Source organism: Eleutherodactylus coqui, chromosome 1 (genome assembly GCF_035609145.1).
Source record: "Eleutherodactylus coqui strain aEleCoq1 chromosome 1, aEleCoq1.hap1, whole genome shotgun sequence".
In the NCBI taxonomy this organism is placed as follows: domain Eukaryota; kingdom Metazoa; phylum Chordata; class Amphibia; order Anura; family Eleutherodactylidae; genus Eleutherodactylus; species Eleutherodactylus coqui.
Genome location: NC_089837.1, coordinates 382,973,374 through 382,989,918, shown reverse-complemented (window position 1 = coordinate 382,989,918; position 16,545 = coordinate 382,973,374). Strand labels below are relative to the sequence as shown.

Sequence of the window (16,545 nt, the reverse complement as noted above, 5' to 3'; positions counted from 1 at the left end):
TGTCCTGCTTTGCCTATTTAATCTACAGTATATTATTCAGAATCCTAAAATATGAGAAAACAGAACAAACACAGCAAAGATGCAACAAAATATAACAATATGCATTAGGAAAGAAGGTAGTACTTCAACAGGTAGGTATGCCTACCGATGTGCTGCTTTACCTTGCAAGTGCCCATTGAATATATGTACTCTGGTGCTGACTGTCTAATAGAAGCGCATATACTGTATTTTTATAAAGCAGTAAACTAAGAAAACTTTCCTGTTGCACAAACATAGCATCAGTGCATCTATACTATCAGTCACTTCTGTTAAATTTCCTCCCTAATATAAGAATAATCACTTCCATCAGGATGCTCTGAATGAGGAATGGTTTCGATGTGGAATAACAGCAGTGAAAAGGAAACAAACAAGCATTTTCTATTGCAGTGCAATACAATCACCACAAAGCACAGCATTACAATACAATTCTATTGTGACTTACCAGGCTTGGAAAACTGACAAGAAAAGGAAAAGCACTAAGAGCTTAGCAGACATGACTGGGGTGGGTGCAATCAGATGCAACTGAGTAAAAAGAACAGTAATGCACATAAAATATCCGCAGAGTAAGATTCTTCCTCTTCAAATACAGTAGAATGGCTGGATACTTTGTAGGTTTGCACTGCCCTGATACAAATGCTTCCAGATGAAGGAACGAGGCAGGTTCCTTAGACCAGTAGTGCTAGTTGCATCTGGAGAAAAGATCCTGCACTTTTATTGTAATTATACTCAGCTTGAAGCAACGTAGCTTCTCCTGCTTCCTTTAGAATATGTACATGGATTTTAGATTGCAGTTGGCGATCCAAAAGCAATGAAGCACACAAGGCACTGTGGATGAAGCACACCTATTTCCAAAGAGTAATAATAAAACTTTCCCTTCCAACAGGCATCAGAGCGATGAAGTCTGACTCCCTCCACTGTAACCAGGTATAGAAGTGTGAGGGTTTAAATCCACCAACACCATATTCCTGCGTTTCAAGAACCTAATTGCAACATGTGCTTGTATGCAGCAGGGTTGACTCTCTAAAAAGAGCATCCCAATAGCAGAAAGAAATAGTGTCACTACATTCAATCTGCATGTAGCTAGCGACTTGGACTCAGTACATCACTGCTCATTAGATCCAGTCATACAGTACTTGCTGTCCTTGCAGTTGGGAAACGATCCTTTAAGAATTGAGGCGGAGTGATAGAGTATGAGAGCCATGACTGGATACTATGTGAACAGAAGTTGACAGACATAAATCACAGAGGATGACAATCGTGAGACAGAAATCTACATATTCCAGCAGATGACAGTCTAGGAAACACTTGGTTATTATGAGAGGTACAACATTGTCTAATAGTCAGGAGTCTGACATATCAGTTCAATACAAAGCTGTTGACTTGTTCAGCGACCAAGAATATAGTAACATGACCATAAATCAGCTCTTGGTGTTATAAGCCTTGAATCTCATCATCTTCTGATAAGGGAAGCACAGGACTTCACATTGCCAGTACTGTGCACTATGCTGCTTCATTAGCTATCATAGCTTCAGAGCAATATAAACTGTAGCAGAAAGTTCATTCTTCTGGAACAATGTTAACCCTTCCAAGGAGAGAAGATTTTTCTTACCACTGTTACAGAAAGGGAAAACATCTTGCTGCTTTCAGTCTCCGGGTGAGAAGATGACTTATAATGCATTACTTTAATGATGCATGAAGGAGTCTTGCAATACTCCATTAGCACAATTAACTGAATGCGAAGTTTTTATATGTGGAGAGGTAAGATCATGAGATTTTGACTGTATAGATAGAATCAAACTGTACAGGTGGAAATGATGGTCTGTCTATCTATCTATCTATCTATCTATCTATCTATCTATCTATCTATCTATCTATCTATCTATCTATCTATCCATCTATCTATCTATCTATCTATCTATCTATCTATCTATCTTCTATCCAATCATCCATGAATACACCTACTCTGCACCTATAGACTGCTGGAAGTTCTTACATTTTATAATGCAAAAAACAAGAACTTTCCTGTTGCAGAGATACGGCATCAGTACATCTATGCTATCGGTTGCCTCAGTCCAATTTCCTCACTAATATGAGAACAATCAATCACTTTCATCAGGATGCTCTGAATGAGGAATGGCTTAAATGTGAAATAACAGCAGGGGAAAGGGAACAAACAAGCGTTTTCTATTGCAGTACAGTACAATCACCACAAAGCACAGCATCACAATACAATTCCATTGTGACTTACCAGGCTTGGAAAACTGACAATAAGAGGAAAAGCACTAAGAGCTTAGCAGACATGACTGTGGTGGGTGCAACCAGATGCAATTGAGTAAAAAGAACAGTAATGCACATAAAATCTCCTCAGAGTAAGATTCTTCCTCTTCAAATACAGTAGAATGGCTGGATACTTTGTAGGTTTGCACTGCCCTGATACAAATGCTTCCAAATGAAGGAATGAGGCAGGTTCCTTAGACCAGTAGTGCTAGTTGCATCTGGAGAAAAGATCCTGCACTTTTATTGTAATTATACTCAGCTTGAAGTAATGCAGCTTCTCCTGCTTCACTTAGTATATGTACATGGATTTTAGATTGAAGCTGGTGATCCAAAAGCAATGAAGCACACAAGGCACTGTGGATGAAGCACACCTATTTCCAAAGAGTAATAATAAAACCTTCACTTCCAACAGGCATCAGAAAGATGAAGTCTGACTCCCTCCACTGTAACCAGGTATAGAAGTGTGAGGGTTTAAATCCACCAACACCATATTCCAGCATAAATCAGCTCTTAGTGTTGTAAGCGTTGAATCTCATCATCTTCTCATAAGGAAAATACACGACTTCACAGTGCCAGTACTGTGCACTATGCTGCTTCATTAGCTACCGATGCTTCAGAGCAGTATAAACTGCTAGCAGAAAGTTCATTCTTCTTGAACAACGTTAACCCTTCCAATGGCAGAAGGTTTTCCTCATTACTGTTACGCACAGAGAAGCATCTTGCTGCTTTCAGTCTCCAGGTGTAAAAAATGACCTAATGTATAATAAATTACCTTAATGATGGGTGAAGGAGCCCTACAATACTTAATCAGCATAATTAACTAAATGTGAAGTTTATTATATATGGAAAGGCATAATCATGATACCTTTGCATGGATAAATAAAATCAAGCTGAACTAGTGAAAATGGTTCTATCTATCTATCTATCTTTTTCACATCTATCTATATATCTATCTATCCATTTAGTTTTTTATGCATATACTTTTATTAACTAACTAGTAAATCTATAATTATTATTTTCCAATTCACTCTACTACATTTTGATAGATAGATAGATAGAGTAGCATACATACAAGAGAGGTGGCCCCATGCTAAAGATAAAAAGGGAATGGATTTTGGCATCCAGGACAAAACGCTCTGATGTTTCTATTCCTTCTTTTTCCATAAATCTAAAGACGTTTCCCATTCCCCTTGTTTTCGAGCAATTCAGTTCCTCTGGAGAGGGTAATCCTGCCCTGGTTCAAGCCACCCAGAAGAAAAGGGGTTGGAACTAAACATCGCTGGGGCTTCTCTCTTCATGGGCCCATAACAGTTGCATGGTCTGCCTCTATAGTGCATCTACAGGAAGTGTGTTCCTAGCATCTACTAGCCTTTCAGTAAAATAACATTTTCAGTATAGAGTGTTGCTCAAGTTCCATTTCAGCACCAGTTCAGAGGACAGCACCTAGTTTTCAACCTGCAGCAAAGAGTGCAAAATGCTGGCAGCTGAGGACAAATAATTATAAGGGATGTTGTTTCTATCACCCAAATGGTTACATTGAGGGCTCAGTCACACGGGCGCATCAGCACCTGTACACCGGCGCCGATGCGCCCATGTGACTGACAGTTAGAAGACGGCCATACCTGAAGATGGCCGTCTCTCTCCAGCGCTGATGAAAGAACACATGACCGGCAATGAAGCTGGTCACATGTTCTTCCTCCCGGCGCTGCAGAGAGACGTCCGTCTTCAGGTACGACCATCTGCTGTCTGCAGTAACACGGGCGCCGATGCGCCCGTGTGACTGAGCCGCAAGGCTGTAGTTATGGGAGGGGGTAATGGGAAGGTTGATGGAACATGGGATGCAGTCTATTATGGGGACAATGGGAAGCAGTCTATTGAGAGGTACCATGTATAATAGTCTATGAGAGGGATCAGAAACAATCTGGGAGAGGGTATATTAGAATCAGTCTATGAGAGGGAGTTCACGGGGAACAGTCTATTAGAGAGGCTATGAAGGGCTGTCTATAAGGGACACCATTGGGAGCAGTCTATTACTGGGGGATACAGGGAGCAGTCTATTAGAAAGGGCCATGAGCAGCAGCCATTTATAAGGGGCCATGAGCAGCGATCTATAAAAGGAAGCCATGAAGGGGGTCATAGGGAGCAGTCTATAAGAGGGGGCAATGTGAAGCAGTCTATGAAGGGGCCCATGATGGGCAGTTTAGAAGAAGGGTCATGGTGAGCAGTCTATGAGAAGGTGCTATGACGATCAAGTTATTAGAGGAGCCATGGGGAGCAGGGTATTTCAGATGGCCCTGGGGAGCAGTAAATTAGAAGGCATCATAAGTAATAATCTAATAGAGGAGGTCATTTGGAGAAGTCAATAAGAGGGGCCATAGGAAGAGGTTTACTAGAGGAAGCCATGGAAAATAGTTTGGAAAAGGAGCTGGGCTCGAGGTGTTGTAGATATGCAATGAACTTGGTTCTAGTACATTAAAGGTTTATTCCCATCTCAGACAATTATGGCTGAAATAGGAATATTCATTTGAATGTAGTGTCCAGATTGACTTTTTCCAACTCTGTTTGCTGCAAACAGAGGATATTACAATTTCAGCCATATTTATCTAAGATGGAAATATTCCATTAGGCTTAGTGCATGGCATAGAAGAAGCAAGAAATTATGTGGAATTATTATTTTTTCTATTCCTTCTGCAAAAGAAAGTAATGACACTTAATCAATAAATTATCTGCACCCCAAAATGATGCTGGTAATGACTACAACTCGTCCCCAAAACAATATCCAACAATTTGGCTACAGCAACAAAAATTTTAGAAAGTTGCAGCTCTTGGAATGCAGGTACACAAAAATGCTTTCTTTTCATAATATATAATTTTCTTGTGTAAAACTAATAAAATATTAGGGAAGGGAAGTGAAAGGCCAGGTAAAAATATACAGCTAATTAATACATTTGAGAATCTCACTATTAAAGTGGAAAGAAAGAACAAAGACAAAAAATTCAGAAGGCAAGTAGAGGAGCAAGAAACACAAATCACAAACTCAAATGTTTTTACACAAATACACAAAGGATGGGAAACAAACAAGGAGAATTGGAGCTCCTAACACAGGAAGAGAAATATGATGTCATAGACATCATGGAAACTTCGTGGAATGATACACATGATTGGAACACAAGGCTTGAAGGATACAACTTATTTATAAGAAACAGACCTAAAAATTGGGAAGGAGGTATTCTGCTGTATGTTTGGAAAACATTCATCGCCCCAGAGATTCAAGCTTCAGAGCATGGGAGTTCTGTAGAAACTGTTTGGGTAAGAATACAAGGAGAGAACAACAGAAAGGATACTCTTGTAGGCATTTACTATAGCCCACCTGGACAAGCAGAAAATATGGATGAACTCTTTCTGTATCAAATAGCCAAGCTCTCAAAAAAGCATGACATAGTGATTATGGGAGATTTTAACTATCCAAACTTTTGTTGGGAATCTCTCTCAGGTAAAAGTAATGGATCCAACAAATTCTTAACCGCTTTTGCTGACAACTTTATCTTCCAAAAGGTCAAAGAGAAAACAAGGGGATCTGCTATCTTGAACCTAATTCTTACCAACAGGGAGAAAATGATTGAGGAAGTAAGGGTTGCTGGGACCGTAGGAGGCAGTGATGATGCTATCCTTGAATTTTGGATAAAAAGGGGAGGAAGACCTGAGAAAACGCAGACCTCAAGGTTGGATTTCAGAAAGGCAGATTTTAATGAACTCAGAAAGAGGGTAGGAAGAATCCAATGGTTGGATGTCCATAAGGAGAGAAATTTCCTAGAAGGTTGGGAAATATTGCAAAATAAGATTCTCAAAGCACAATCTTTAACAATCCCTAAAACAAAGAAGAATGGGAAGCATTTAAAGAGACCAGGATGGATGAACACAGAACTTGCACACATGTTAAAAAGGAAGAGAAATATGTTTATCAAATGGAAAGAGGGGAAAATATCTAAAGAAGAATATAATGTGGTCTGCAGAAACTGTAGGGCAAGTGTCAGAAAAGCCAAAGCTAATAATGAATTGCGGCTTGCAGCAGAGGCCAAAAGCAATAAAAAAGTATTTGGGGGGTATGTGAATAGCAAAAGAAAAGTGAAAGATGCTATTGGATGCTTATGAGATAAAAATGTTGAATTGGTTAAGAAGAATGATGTTGAGAAGGCTAAACTTTTAAATTTCAATTTTGTATCTGTTTTTTCTTAGAAAGTAGATGGAACACCAACTGATCTTCCCTGTGTTATTGGGGGAATAGAAGAATGCAGGCTATTTATAAGCAGAGAGATGGTGAGGGAACACTTACCTAACTTAAATGAAAGTCTCAAGGTCCAGATAAATTACATCCTAGGATACTAAAGGAAGCAGCAGAGGTAATTGCTGAACTACTTGCCATAATCTTTGAAAATTCCTGGAGAACAAGAGAAGTCCCAGAAGATTAGAAAAGAGCAAATGCAGAAGATTAGAAAAGGGCAAATGCTGTCCTTATTTTCCAAAAAGGGAAGAAGGTGGGGCCAGGAAACTTTACCGGGACAGATAATTGAACATATTAAACAGCATGTATGCAAGTACTTGGATAAAAATGGAATAATTAACCAGAGCCAGCATGGGTTTGTAATATACAAGTCATATAATTTCCTTCCATGACAGAGCCACCGACTGGGTTGATCAGGAAAATGCGGTTGATATGGTAGATCTTGACTTTAGTAAAGCATTTGACAAAGTATCTCATAGCATACGTATTGAAAAGATGACCAAATATGAACAGCTGCTATGTTAAGTCAATGGAGAGAGGCAGGGGAGCGTGAGGAGAGAAATCTCCTGCAGCCTCCCTGCCCTCCTGCTGGCCACTCTGTGAGCAAGCCAGCAATACTAGCTCCCGTGCAACAGCATGGGAATCAGTGTATGTGGGGACAAGTGTCAAACATCATTAGCCTGATATTTGTCCCATCTGAATGGGCCTTTAGCTCCTATTGCGGCTGTTTGCATCTAGTATTGGTTATGCGAAACAGCAGGCACCTGCTGTGTATGCAAAGGGTTTAGCTCCTGAGCACACTTTATAGTGAAAGCACACCTCGGTGACATACATGTATGTTATAGAGGGGGAAGGGGTAATGGGAATTCATGCTGTAGAGTATATACGGTACATATTCTTTCTACATGTGGATTTGAAGAATTTTGTGCTGAATCCCCATCTAAATCTGCATGTGGATCATGTGTACAAGTGAGTATACAAGTGAACCACAGCTGAAATCCTTGGTTAGCTGTGGATTTCTGCCACAGATTTTGAGAAAGCATCCACACAGAAAAATCCTACATGGATTCCAGATGTGTGTATAGGCTCGTTTATACGGACTATTAAACTGGCAGATACATGCTGGATTTTTCTGACTTTGATCTAACATTTTTATCTGCACCAATACTTAGAGGCTGAGCCTTCAAGTTCTGCCATGGATATAGCCCCTGTTACTGGGGCAAATCCTTATGCGGTCGCCTAAGGGTATCTTCACATAGCAGAATCCATATTAGAATTTTCCACATGGATTCTGTCTCTGAAACCTCAGCAGAAAAAGGGCATGGTGGATTTGAAATCCATGGTAGAAAAATCCACAGCGTGAAAACAGCTATGCGGTCTCCCATTCAAATTAATGAGATGCATATTTTAAGTGGATTTCTCTCTCTTTTTACTTTAATGAAAGGTTAGTACCCAGGCTTGCTCAACTGCTTCTGTGACTCCCATGGAAAATGGAGATAGATGTGCAATGCTTGAAAATGTATTTTCTTACTGACTTTTAGGCGACATTCACACGAGTCGTATCCATTGCAGGCTACTGCTTCTGAAAACCAACAGCAGATGTGCAGGAAAATGGGGCAGATTTGACTGCATTTTTTTAGAGACTTTGCTGCAGAGTTTAATCCTTGTATTTCAAAATTCTATAGCATTTACACAATGTGTGAACTTACCCTTTGAACGTACATGTGTAAGATTGGCAGTAGTGTGCACATATCCTATTGCTTGCAATTAGATATGAGCGAATGTGCTCGTTTAGGACAATTACTCGATCGAGCATCACTTTTTTCGAGTAACTGCCTACTAGGGCGAAAAGATTCGGGGTATGCGGGGGGCGGTGGGGTGGAGTGGGGGGGCAGTTACTCAAAAAAAGCGATGCTCGATCGAGTAATTACTCTAAACGTGCACTTTCGCTCCTCTCTACTTGCAATCTATCGCACAGAACAAACCAAACTCAACCTTATTCTGTTTTTACCGCGAAAGAACTTGATGTACACAAATAGTGACAGTCCCAATAAAGAGAAGACTAATTTTAGAGGGTACATAGACTGCTGTATAATTTTAAGGGGCACAGCACTATAACTTTGAGGGGCACAGAGTGGGCTCTATTACTTTGTGGGGCCACAGAGGCAACACTATTACTTTGTGGGGTCACAGAGATTGCAATAGTATTATGGAGAGTTAACCCATTCCAATCCACTGTCTGATGTCTGAAGACATTATGATTTAAGGCTGTACAGCTCCAATGTTGGAAAACGTCCGTAAGGGTTCTCTTACTGTATATTGCCAGCTTCTCTGCTGTCGGGACCTATTCAACGTGTCACCTCATGCAGTACTGGCTTTAGCCAGCAGATAGCGCCATTTTATAATGGCAGAAAAAGAGTAAGCCCCCTAGGAAAACCAGGATACAAATTAACTTGGAAGAGGTTAAGACTCATTTAGACAGGACGACTGCCGGGCAAACGATGTCCGACAATTGTCCCTGCAAGTACCCGCTCACGTGCTTTTGCACAGTAGCAAGTATCGTTGCTTCACAGCAGGGCGACACTGAATGCTCCTCGTTCAGAATTTTATGCAGCTTAAAATTCTGAGCGATGAGTGTAAATAGCAGCCATTCAGTACTGAACGGCAGCTATGTTAAGTGAATGGAGAGGGGCGAGGGAGAGCGAGGGGAGAAATCTCCTGCAGCTGCCCCGCTGTGAAGCAATGATACTCATTCCTGTGCAAAAGCATGTGAGCGGGCACTTGCGGGGACGAGTGTCGGGCATCGTTTGCCCGACATTCGTCCTGTCTAAATGGGCCTTTACTAAGACCATTATTTCAAAATAGCAGCTGTAAGACCCTAATGGGGAATTAGGGATAGATAAACCATGGCTGAAAGAAGTCTTCATTGTGGTCTGGGTCTCCACGGAGAGGAAAAATGAAAACAAATCACACCAATTAGAGAAGATGTCACCTGTAATCACTGGAGGTAACTGCACTGTAATCACTATCACTGTGTACCGCTGGTATCTGTTATGTGGTGGTGATTGCATTATTTAAATGTAAACTAGGGATAAGCCGCTTTATATGAGCTGTCATGTTATAGCTGTACTGTCCTCAACATCATAGGGTATAGTTTAACCCTTTTTTTTCAAAGGTTGGAGTCCGCAGCAGAAATCTACCACATTAATGGACATGCTGCGGATTTAGAATCAGCAATGTTTTTCTAAAATGCTGGGTATTCAATGCGGAAAATTTCCACACCATATGAAGAAGAGTTTAACAATTTCCTCCACATGGCCTGTACTGTAAATGCTGTGGAAATTTCACAGCATTTACACATCGTGTGAAGGCCCCCTTAGAACATACATGATGAGATTAGCACTAGTGTGGACATATCCTATTGCTTGTATTCTATAGTACAGAACAAACTGTACCAAACTCAACCTTATTCTGTTTTTACCAAGAAAGGACATGATGTTCACAATTTAGTGACAGTCCCAATATAGACTGACTAGCAATTATTTGATGACAGTAAGATCTCTTTTTCTATTCAATGCTGCCTGAAACACCGATGCTGTAATTACTGTGCTAAAAATAATGTATCAATCATGTGAAAAATCCATTGCGTGATCAGCTTTTAAAATTGGAAGCGCCCAAGCTGTTAACACACAAATCGATCAGGATATTTTTCGATGTGTTGTTTTTGCTACATAACACTTGCAGTAATAATAAGCTGGTATAAAATTGGTCACACAATGTCCATTCTGAAAATGAGAACAGAATCTTAATTCAAAGGCAATTGTTTCCTAGAAAAGAAAATTACTTTATGTATGCAAGAACAATTAAATGAACCGACTTAACAAGTACTCTAAAATAGTGCCTGGAAATCAACTTAGAGGTTGTGATAGATCAGTGCTTTGAATGAGTTACGAACTTCAGAAAAGTCTCAACTGGGCTCAGAATAAACAAAGTTTTCAGTTCAGAGCTGTGGCCCATTACAGAGGTTGTTCAGTTGTAAACTATTGATGGCCTATTCTTGGGATAGGTCATCAATAGTAGATCAGTGAAGGCTCGTTGCCTGGGTCCCCCGCCAATCAGCTGTTCACTGGGTTGTTGCGCTCAAGCACTGAGGGAATATCTGCAGACTGCTCAATTCCCACTGCAGTGGCCAGGCTTGGCAATCTTTCCATTGACGTGAATGACCTGCAATACTAAGCATGGCCACTGCAGTAGGAATGGTGTGATTTGTTGCCCTGCAGAAATCAGGTCTGTGTATGAGCACAACGGCACAGAGAATAGCTGATTGGCTAGTGTCCTGAGCGGCAGACCGCCACTGATCTACTATAGTTTACTACTGGACAACCCCTTTTACAGCAAATTAGCAGTGGTTCCAAAAGTTAGATCTTACCTTTATATGCACACACCTTATAGTGTACTGTAATGTGTGTGTAGTATATACTATATGTCAGGGATATATAGGATGGTATAAGCCTAATATATAGTAACAAAATAATAGTAGCATACCAATGTAACCAAATGTCATAACTTTCTACAACAATCTTATCTTGAACCAATAAAAAGCGATTGTTACCCTAACACTACTAAATCCACTGTAAAGCAGTTGACAGGGCAAATAAAGTGACACAGAAAGTTGTTACAATGCAATAAATGCCATGGTAAACCCTATGTTAAACCTTATTTTATGTTAAGTCTCCTAACTCCTAATCCTTCCACGAAGCTCTGAGCACTCACATGGCACAGTCTGACTCATACTCTGTTTCTGGTGTTTTAGAGTACTGAGAGTAGGAAACAGGCGAGGAGTTGGGCAATGCCTTGTGAATGCAAATAGCTGCACAGCCAGACTGTAAGACTTCTGCTCCTGGCTGGAATTTTAAATGTGGGGCACAAAGGGGCCACAATAAAACTTTGAGGAGCACACTATAACTTTAGAGGGTACAGAGAGTGCTCTATTATTTTAAGGGACACTGCACTATAACTTTGAGGGGCGCAGAGTGGGCTCTATCACTTTTACGGGGCCACAGAGGCAACATTATTATTTCGTGGAGTCACAGTGATTGCAATAGAATTATGGAGTGTTGCTAAGATGTTCATTGGAAATAGCAGCTGGAAGACCCTAATGGGGAGATTGTGGATAGCTGAATCATGGCTGAAATAAGTCTTCATGGTGGTCTGGGTCTGCATGGAGAAGAAAAAGGAAAACAAATAACACCAATCAGAGAAGATGTCACCTGTATTCACTGGAGGTAACTACACTGTAATCACTATCATTGTGTACAGCTGGTATCTGTTATGTGGGGACTGAATCATTTAAATGTAAAATACAGCTAAGCTGCTGTATATTAGCCTGTCATGTTATAGCTGTATTGTCTTCAACATCATGGGGTGGGGGCAATTCTGAGTTTTGCTACATCATGAGTTCTTTTTACGCCCTGAGTATTGCAATCATATTTTGCCAGATCTGTGCATATTATACACAGTATAACAACCTTAAAAGTTATTATATTGACATGCTAAATTAATAGTGCAGTTTTGCTTTTATTCTTTTTTATGTACAGCAATAAAATCACCTTTGTGATTGATAGACCTGCGTCTTTACAAGCAAATGCTGGAGATAATTTCTCTCATCATTAAATATAAATATACTTATGTAAGATAAAGCTCTAGTGGTATCATAACTGCTTATTAGGATAGTATGATGAATATAGCTAGAAATGGAGTGACCGATAAATGTTAATATTTTAGGGTCTATATTTTGGCCACAACACTGCAAATCAATGATCCTACTATATCAAACTTAGATCATGTATGCAAATTAGCTTTCCTGCAGAAGAAAAAAACTTTCTCACAGCAATCAGACTACAGATACCCATCTGTAGACATTACTGTTTCAGCATTTTGCCCCTCAATAATACAGTACAGGGTATCCTGGCTGGTTGAGAACTTTAAAAGGTTCTAAATTGACCTGAATTTGCCCCAGTAGCACTATAGGGTCTCATGTTGTAGAGATAAAATAATATATGGGTATAAACTGGCAATTGAAGCACACCTAAGGGCCCATTTATGCACAATGATTATCACTCAAAATTTGTTCAAACGCTGGCATATGAGCAATAATCGTTGAGTGTAAATGCTGCCATCATTCACTCTTCGGCTGCATGATGATTTTCAAGGTGAACTTAAAATCCATTATTCAGCCGGAGAAAGATAACAGGGACCACAGGATGTGTTCTGCATAGGAGTTGGAGATTACATTGTATTCTGCCTACAGCCTGTGCAAGAACAATGCAGCAATGTGTAGAGCTCAGGCCACATGCTGTGTTCTGCAAACAGCTCCCAGGGGCCCTTTTACACACAAATGAAGCTGATAAAGTGTTAGTGGACTTTAGTGTTCATTAACACTTTATGCAAAACGATTGCTAAAACTGTCAATCTTTCAATCGTTTGAAATATTGTCTTTGCATGTAAATAGACCTTAAAGTTAGCAACTCTTACAATCTTCTTGTATAATAATCTATATTCTTTACAGTAAATTTCACATAAATAACCAGGAATTTAGTTATTAGGTAGAGAACTATACTATCTGTGATTTATCCATGTATTTCATTATACCAAAAATGATGTGCATGATCATCTATGTTATAAAGGACAGATAGATGAAGAAAATAGGTTATACTATACTCATTAAGATAATAAAGTAACTTAAAATATATATATGCCGCAATTCTTAACTGAAGGCCCCTACTTTTAGTTTATGCTAGTATACCATGATGTAGTGGTACATATTGTAAGGTAAATGCATCAGTTACTTGTGAAATATTAATGAACTGAAACACATTTGCTGGTAGAAATTGTCCAAAATTCCTTCTCAAGATTATGCAAATCTTATTTGCAGCTAGACAAAATATTCAGTGAAGGAAATTGTTGCTAAAGTGGGATCTATGGGTCATTAAATACTAGGGTTTACGTATATTTTCTCCTTTTTCTGTTGATATTTACTCTGTGTGCTCAATTAAATATATGAACAGTACACCCAAGGGTGTAACTATAGGGGATGCGGTTGCACCCAGGCCTAGGAGCCTTGGGGGGCCCATAAGGCCTCTCTTCTCCATAAAGGGAGCCCAGTACTATAAATAAATCATTATAGTTGGGGGCCCTGTTACAGGTTTTGCATTGGGGCCCAGGAGCTTCAAGTTACACCTCTGAGTACATCTCTTTGTGTGTTAGTTTACTTAGATTACCTACATCCGGCTGAAAAACCCGGCCTGACAACACACTTATCAACTTGCATTTAAAATTCATGTAAAATTGCCTTGCATCCCTTCTGTGAAATTTCAATCTTCTCATGTGAGCTTCACGCACGATAGCGGTTGTGATGTGTTTCCCATTCATTTCAATGGGAAACCTCGCATCGCACTCGCATGGACATTGCATGGTATATGAGAGCCATGCAAAGAATTTAAGGTCCCATTAAAATCAATGGGCGATGCGTTCCGAGGAACGTGAAAAAATAGTACATGTCACAATTTTTTTCCCCGCCACATCACAGAGAGGGAAAACATTGCTCATGTGTATGACCCCATTCAAAATAATTTTTTTCTTGTTAAAGGGGTTGTCCCGCGCCGAAACGGGTTTTTGTTTTTTTCAAACCCCCCCCCCCCCCGTTCGGCGCGAGACAACCCCGATGCAGGGGTTAAAAAAGAACACCGCACAGCGCTTACCTGAATCCCCGCGCTCCGGTGACTTCTTACTTACCTGCTGAAGATGGCCACCGGGATCTTCTCCCTCGGTGGACCGCAGGGCTTCTGTGCGGTCCATTGCCAATTCCAGCCTCCTGATTGGCTGGAATCGGCACGTGACGGGGCGGAGCTACACGGAGCCGGCATCCTGCACGAGCGGCCCCATTGAGAAAAGAAGAAGACCCGGACTGCGCAAGCGCGTCTAATTTGGCCATTAGACGCCGAAAATTAGACGGGCTCCATGGAAACGAGGACGCTAGCAACGGAGCAGGTAAGTGAAAAACTTCTTATAACTTCTGTATGGCTCATAATTAATGCACAATGTACATTACAAAGTGCATTAATAGGGCCATACAGAAGTGTATAGACCCACTTGCTGCCGCGGGACAACCCCTTTAATTAAAAACTGATTTTCCATTTTTCTAATCTGTTTTTATTTTCTGTAGAATTTTTTATTCTGCTGTCTATACATGTCTATGTGGGCTGCCATATTTTCAACAGCACTTAGAGCATTTGGTAGACATGCTTTGTGGCTGCATAATGGGCCATTCACCCACTGACTTGTATGGAAGACTGTTCTATGCATGTTTTGTGCAGAGTTTATTTTGCAGGAAGGAATTGCGGATTGTCACAGCTGATCAGCTATTGTAAATAGTGCATTCTGTGTTATCTACATACAGGTGTTTACCCTTCACTGTAAGGCCTTAGTCAGACGGGCGTTTTTAGCCGCGATTTGCGCATGCGCATGCGTCCGGCGATTTTATAAAACCATTGCTTTGCAATGGTATCGGACACATGAGCGCTTTTTATGCGCTCGTCCGATAAATTATAGAACAGAAATCGCAGATCGCACCTATCTGCGATCTGCGATTCCTGTTCTCTTCTCTATATGCGCTCAATGGGGCCGGCGGCAGCAGCGCCGACCCCACTGAGAACATATAGAAGAAAAATCATTCTTCTCTGCCACAGCTGTTACCTGTGGCAGAGAAGAACGATGTTTGCCCATTGAATTCAATGGAGCCGGCAATACAGCCGCTCCATTGAAAGCAATGGGCTGCCGGCGTGCGCGGGGTGAATTGTCGGGAAGGGCTTAAATATATAAGCCCTTCCCTGCAATTCATCCTAAAATGTGTTAAAATAAAAAAAAATTGTATACTCACCTTTCCGCTGCAGCCGGAGTCCAGCCGCGGCCGCTGTCAGTTCTCCTGAACTGCTTCTCGGCACTATTCAGCCGGCGGGGCTTTAAAATCCCCGCCTGCTGAATGATCTGCCTCTGATTGGTCACAGCCCTGACCAATCAGAGGCAGGTTTCACTCACACACCCATTCATGAATTCATGAATGGGTGAGTAACTGCTGCCTCTCAGTGCTTAGCCAATCAGGGGCAGTTCTGACTCACATCCATTCATGAATTCATGAATGGGTGTGAGTGAGACATGCCTCTGATTGGCTCAGCGCTGAGCCAATCAGGGGGCAGGTCTGACTCACACCCCCTTCACACCCACTGCAGGACGGCCGCACGGAGCTCCGGCTGCCGGGAGAAGGTGAGCATATATATATTTTTTATTTTTACACATTTTAGGATAAATTGCAGGGAAGGGCTTATATATTTAAGCCCTTCCCGACAGTTCATCCCGGGCTCGCCCGCAGCGCATTGCTTTAAATGGAGCCGGCTCTATTGCCGTCTCCATTGAATGCAATGCGCTGGACAGCTCCAGCCCATTTCTAATGAAACGCGGCTAGGAGCAGATTTTCGGGCGACTTGCGCGCACCGGTCACGCGATTTGCGGATGCGCATCCGTCATGCGATCCGCAAATCGCGTGAAAAAACGCCCGTGTGACTAAGGCCTAATCCTGTCCTTGATGTTAAGGCCAATTTACATGCAAAGAAAATCTTTCAAACGATTGAAAGATTGACAGTTTAAGCGATTGTTTTGCATAAAGTGCTGATGACATAAAGTGTTATTGGACACCAATGTCCATTAACACTTTATCAGCTTCATTTGCATGTAAAAGGGTCTCCATGAGCTGTTTGCTGAGCACAGCATGGGGTCTGAGCTCAGCACAGCACTCCATTGTTCTCACATGGGCTGTCAGCAGAATACAATGTAATCTCCAAATCCTGTGCAGACACAGCGTGTGGTCCCTGTAACCTCTCTCAGGCCTTAGT

The 16,545-nt window shown here is 41.1% G+C and overlaps 1 protein-coding gene across 1 annotated transcript in view; it reads right to left on the bottom strand.

The window, feature by feature from the left end:
• Window positions 1-2,340, bottom strand: part of GABRG3 (gamma-aminobutyric acid type A receptor subunit gamma3) — a 489,714-nt gene extending 487,374 nt beyond the window's left edge. Inside the window, exon 1 of the mRNA XM_066579283.1 lies at window positions 2,288-2,340. Coding sequence (XP_066435380.1) covers window positions 2,288-2,340 — 53 coding nt within the window. The remainder of the gene's footprint in view (window positions 1-2,287) is intronic.
• Between the last annotated feature and the right edge of the window lie 14,205 nt (window positions 2,341-16,545).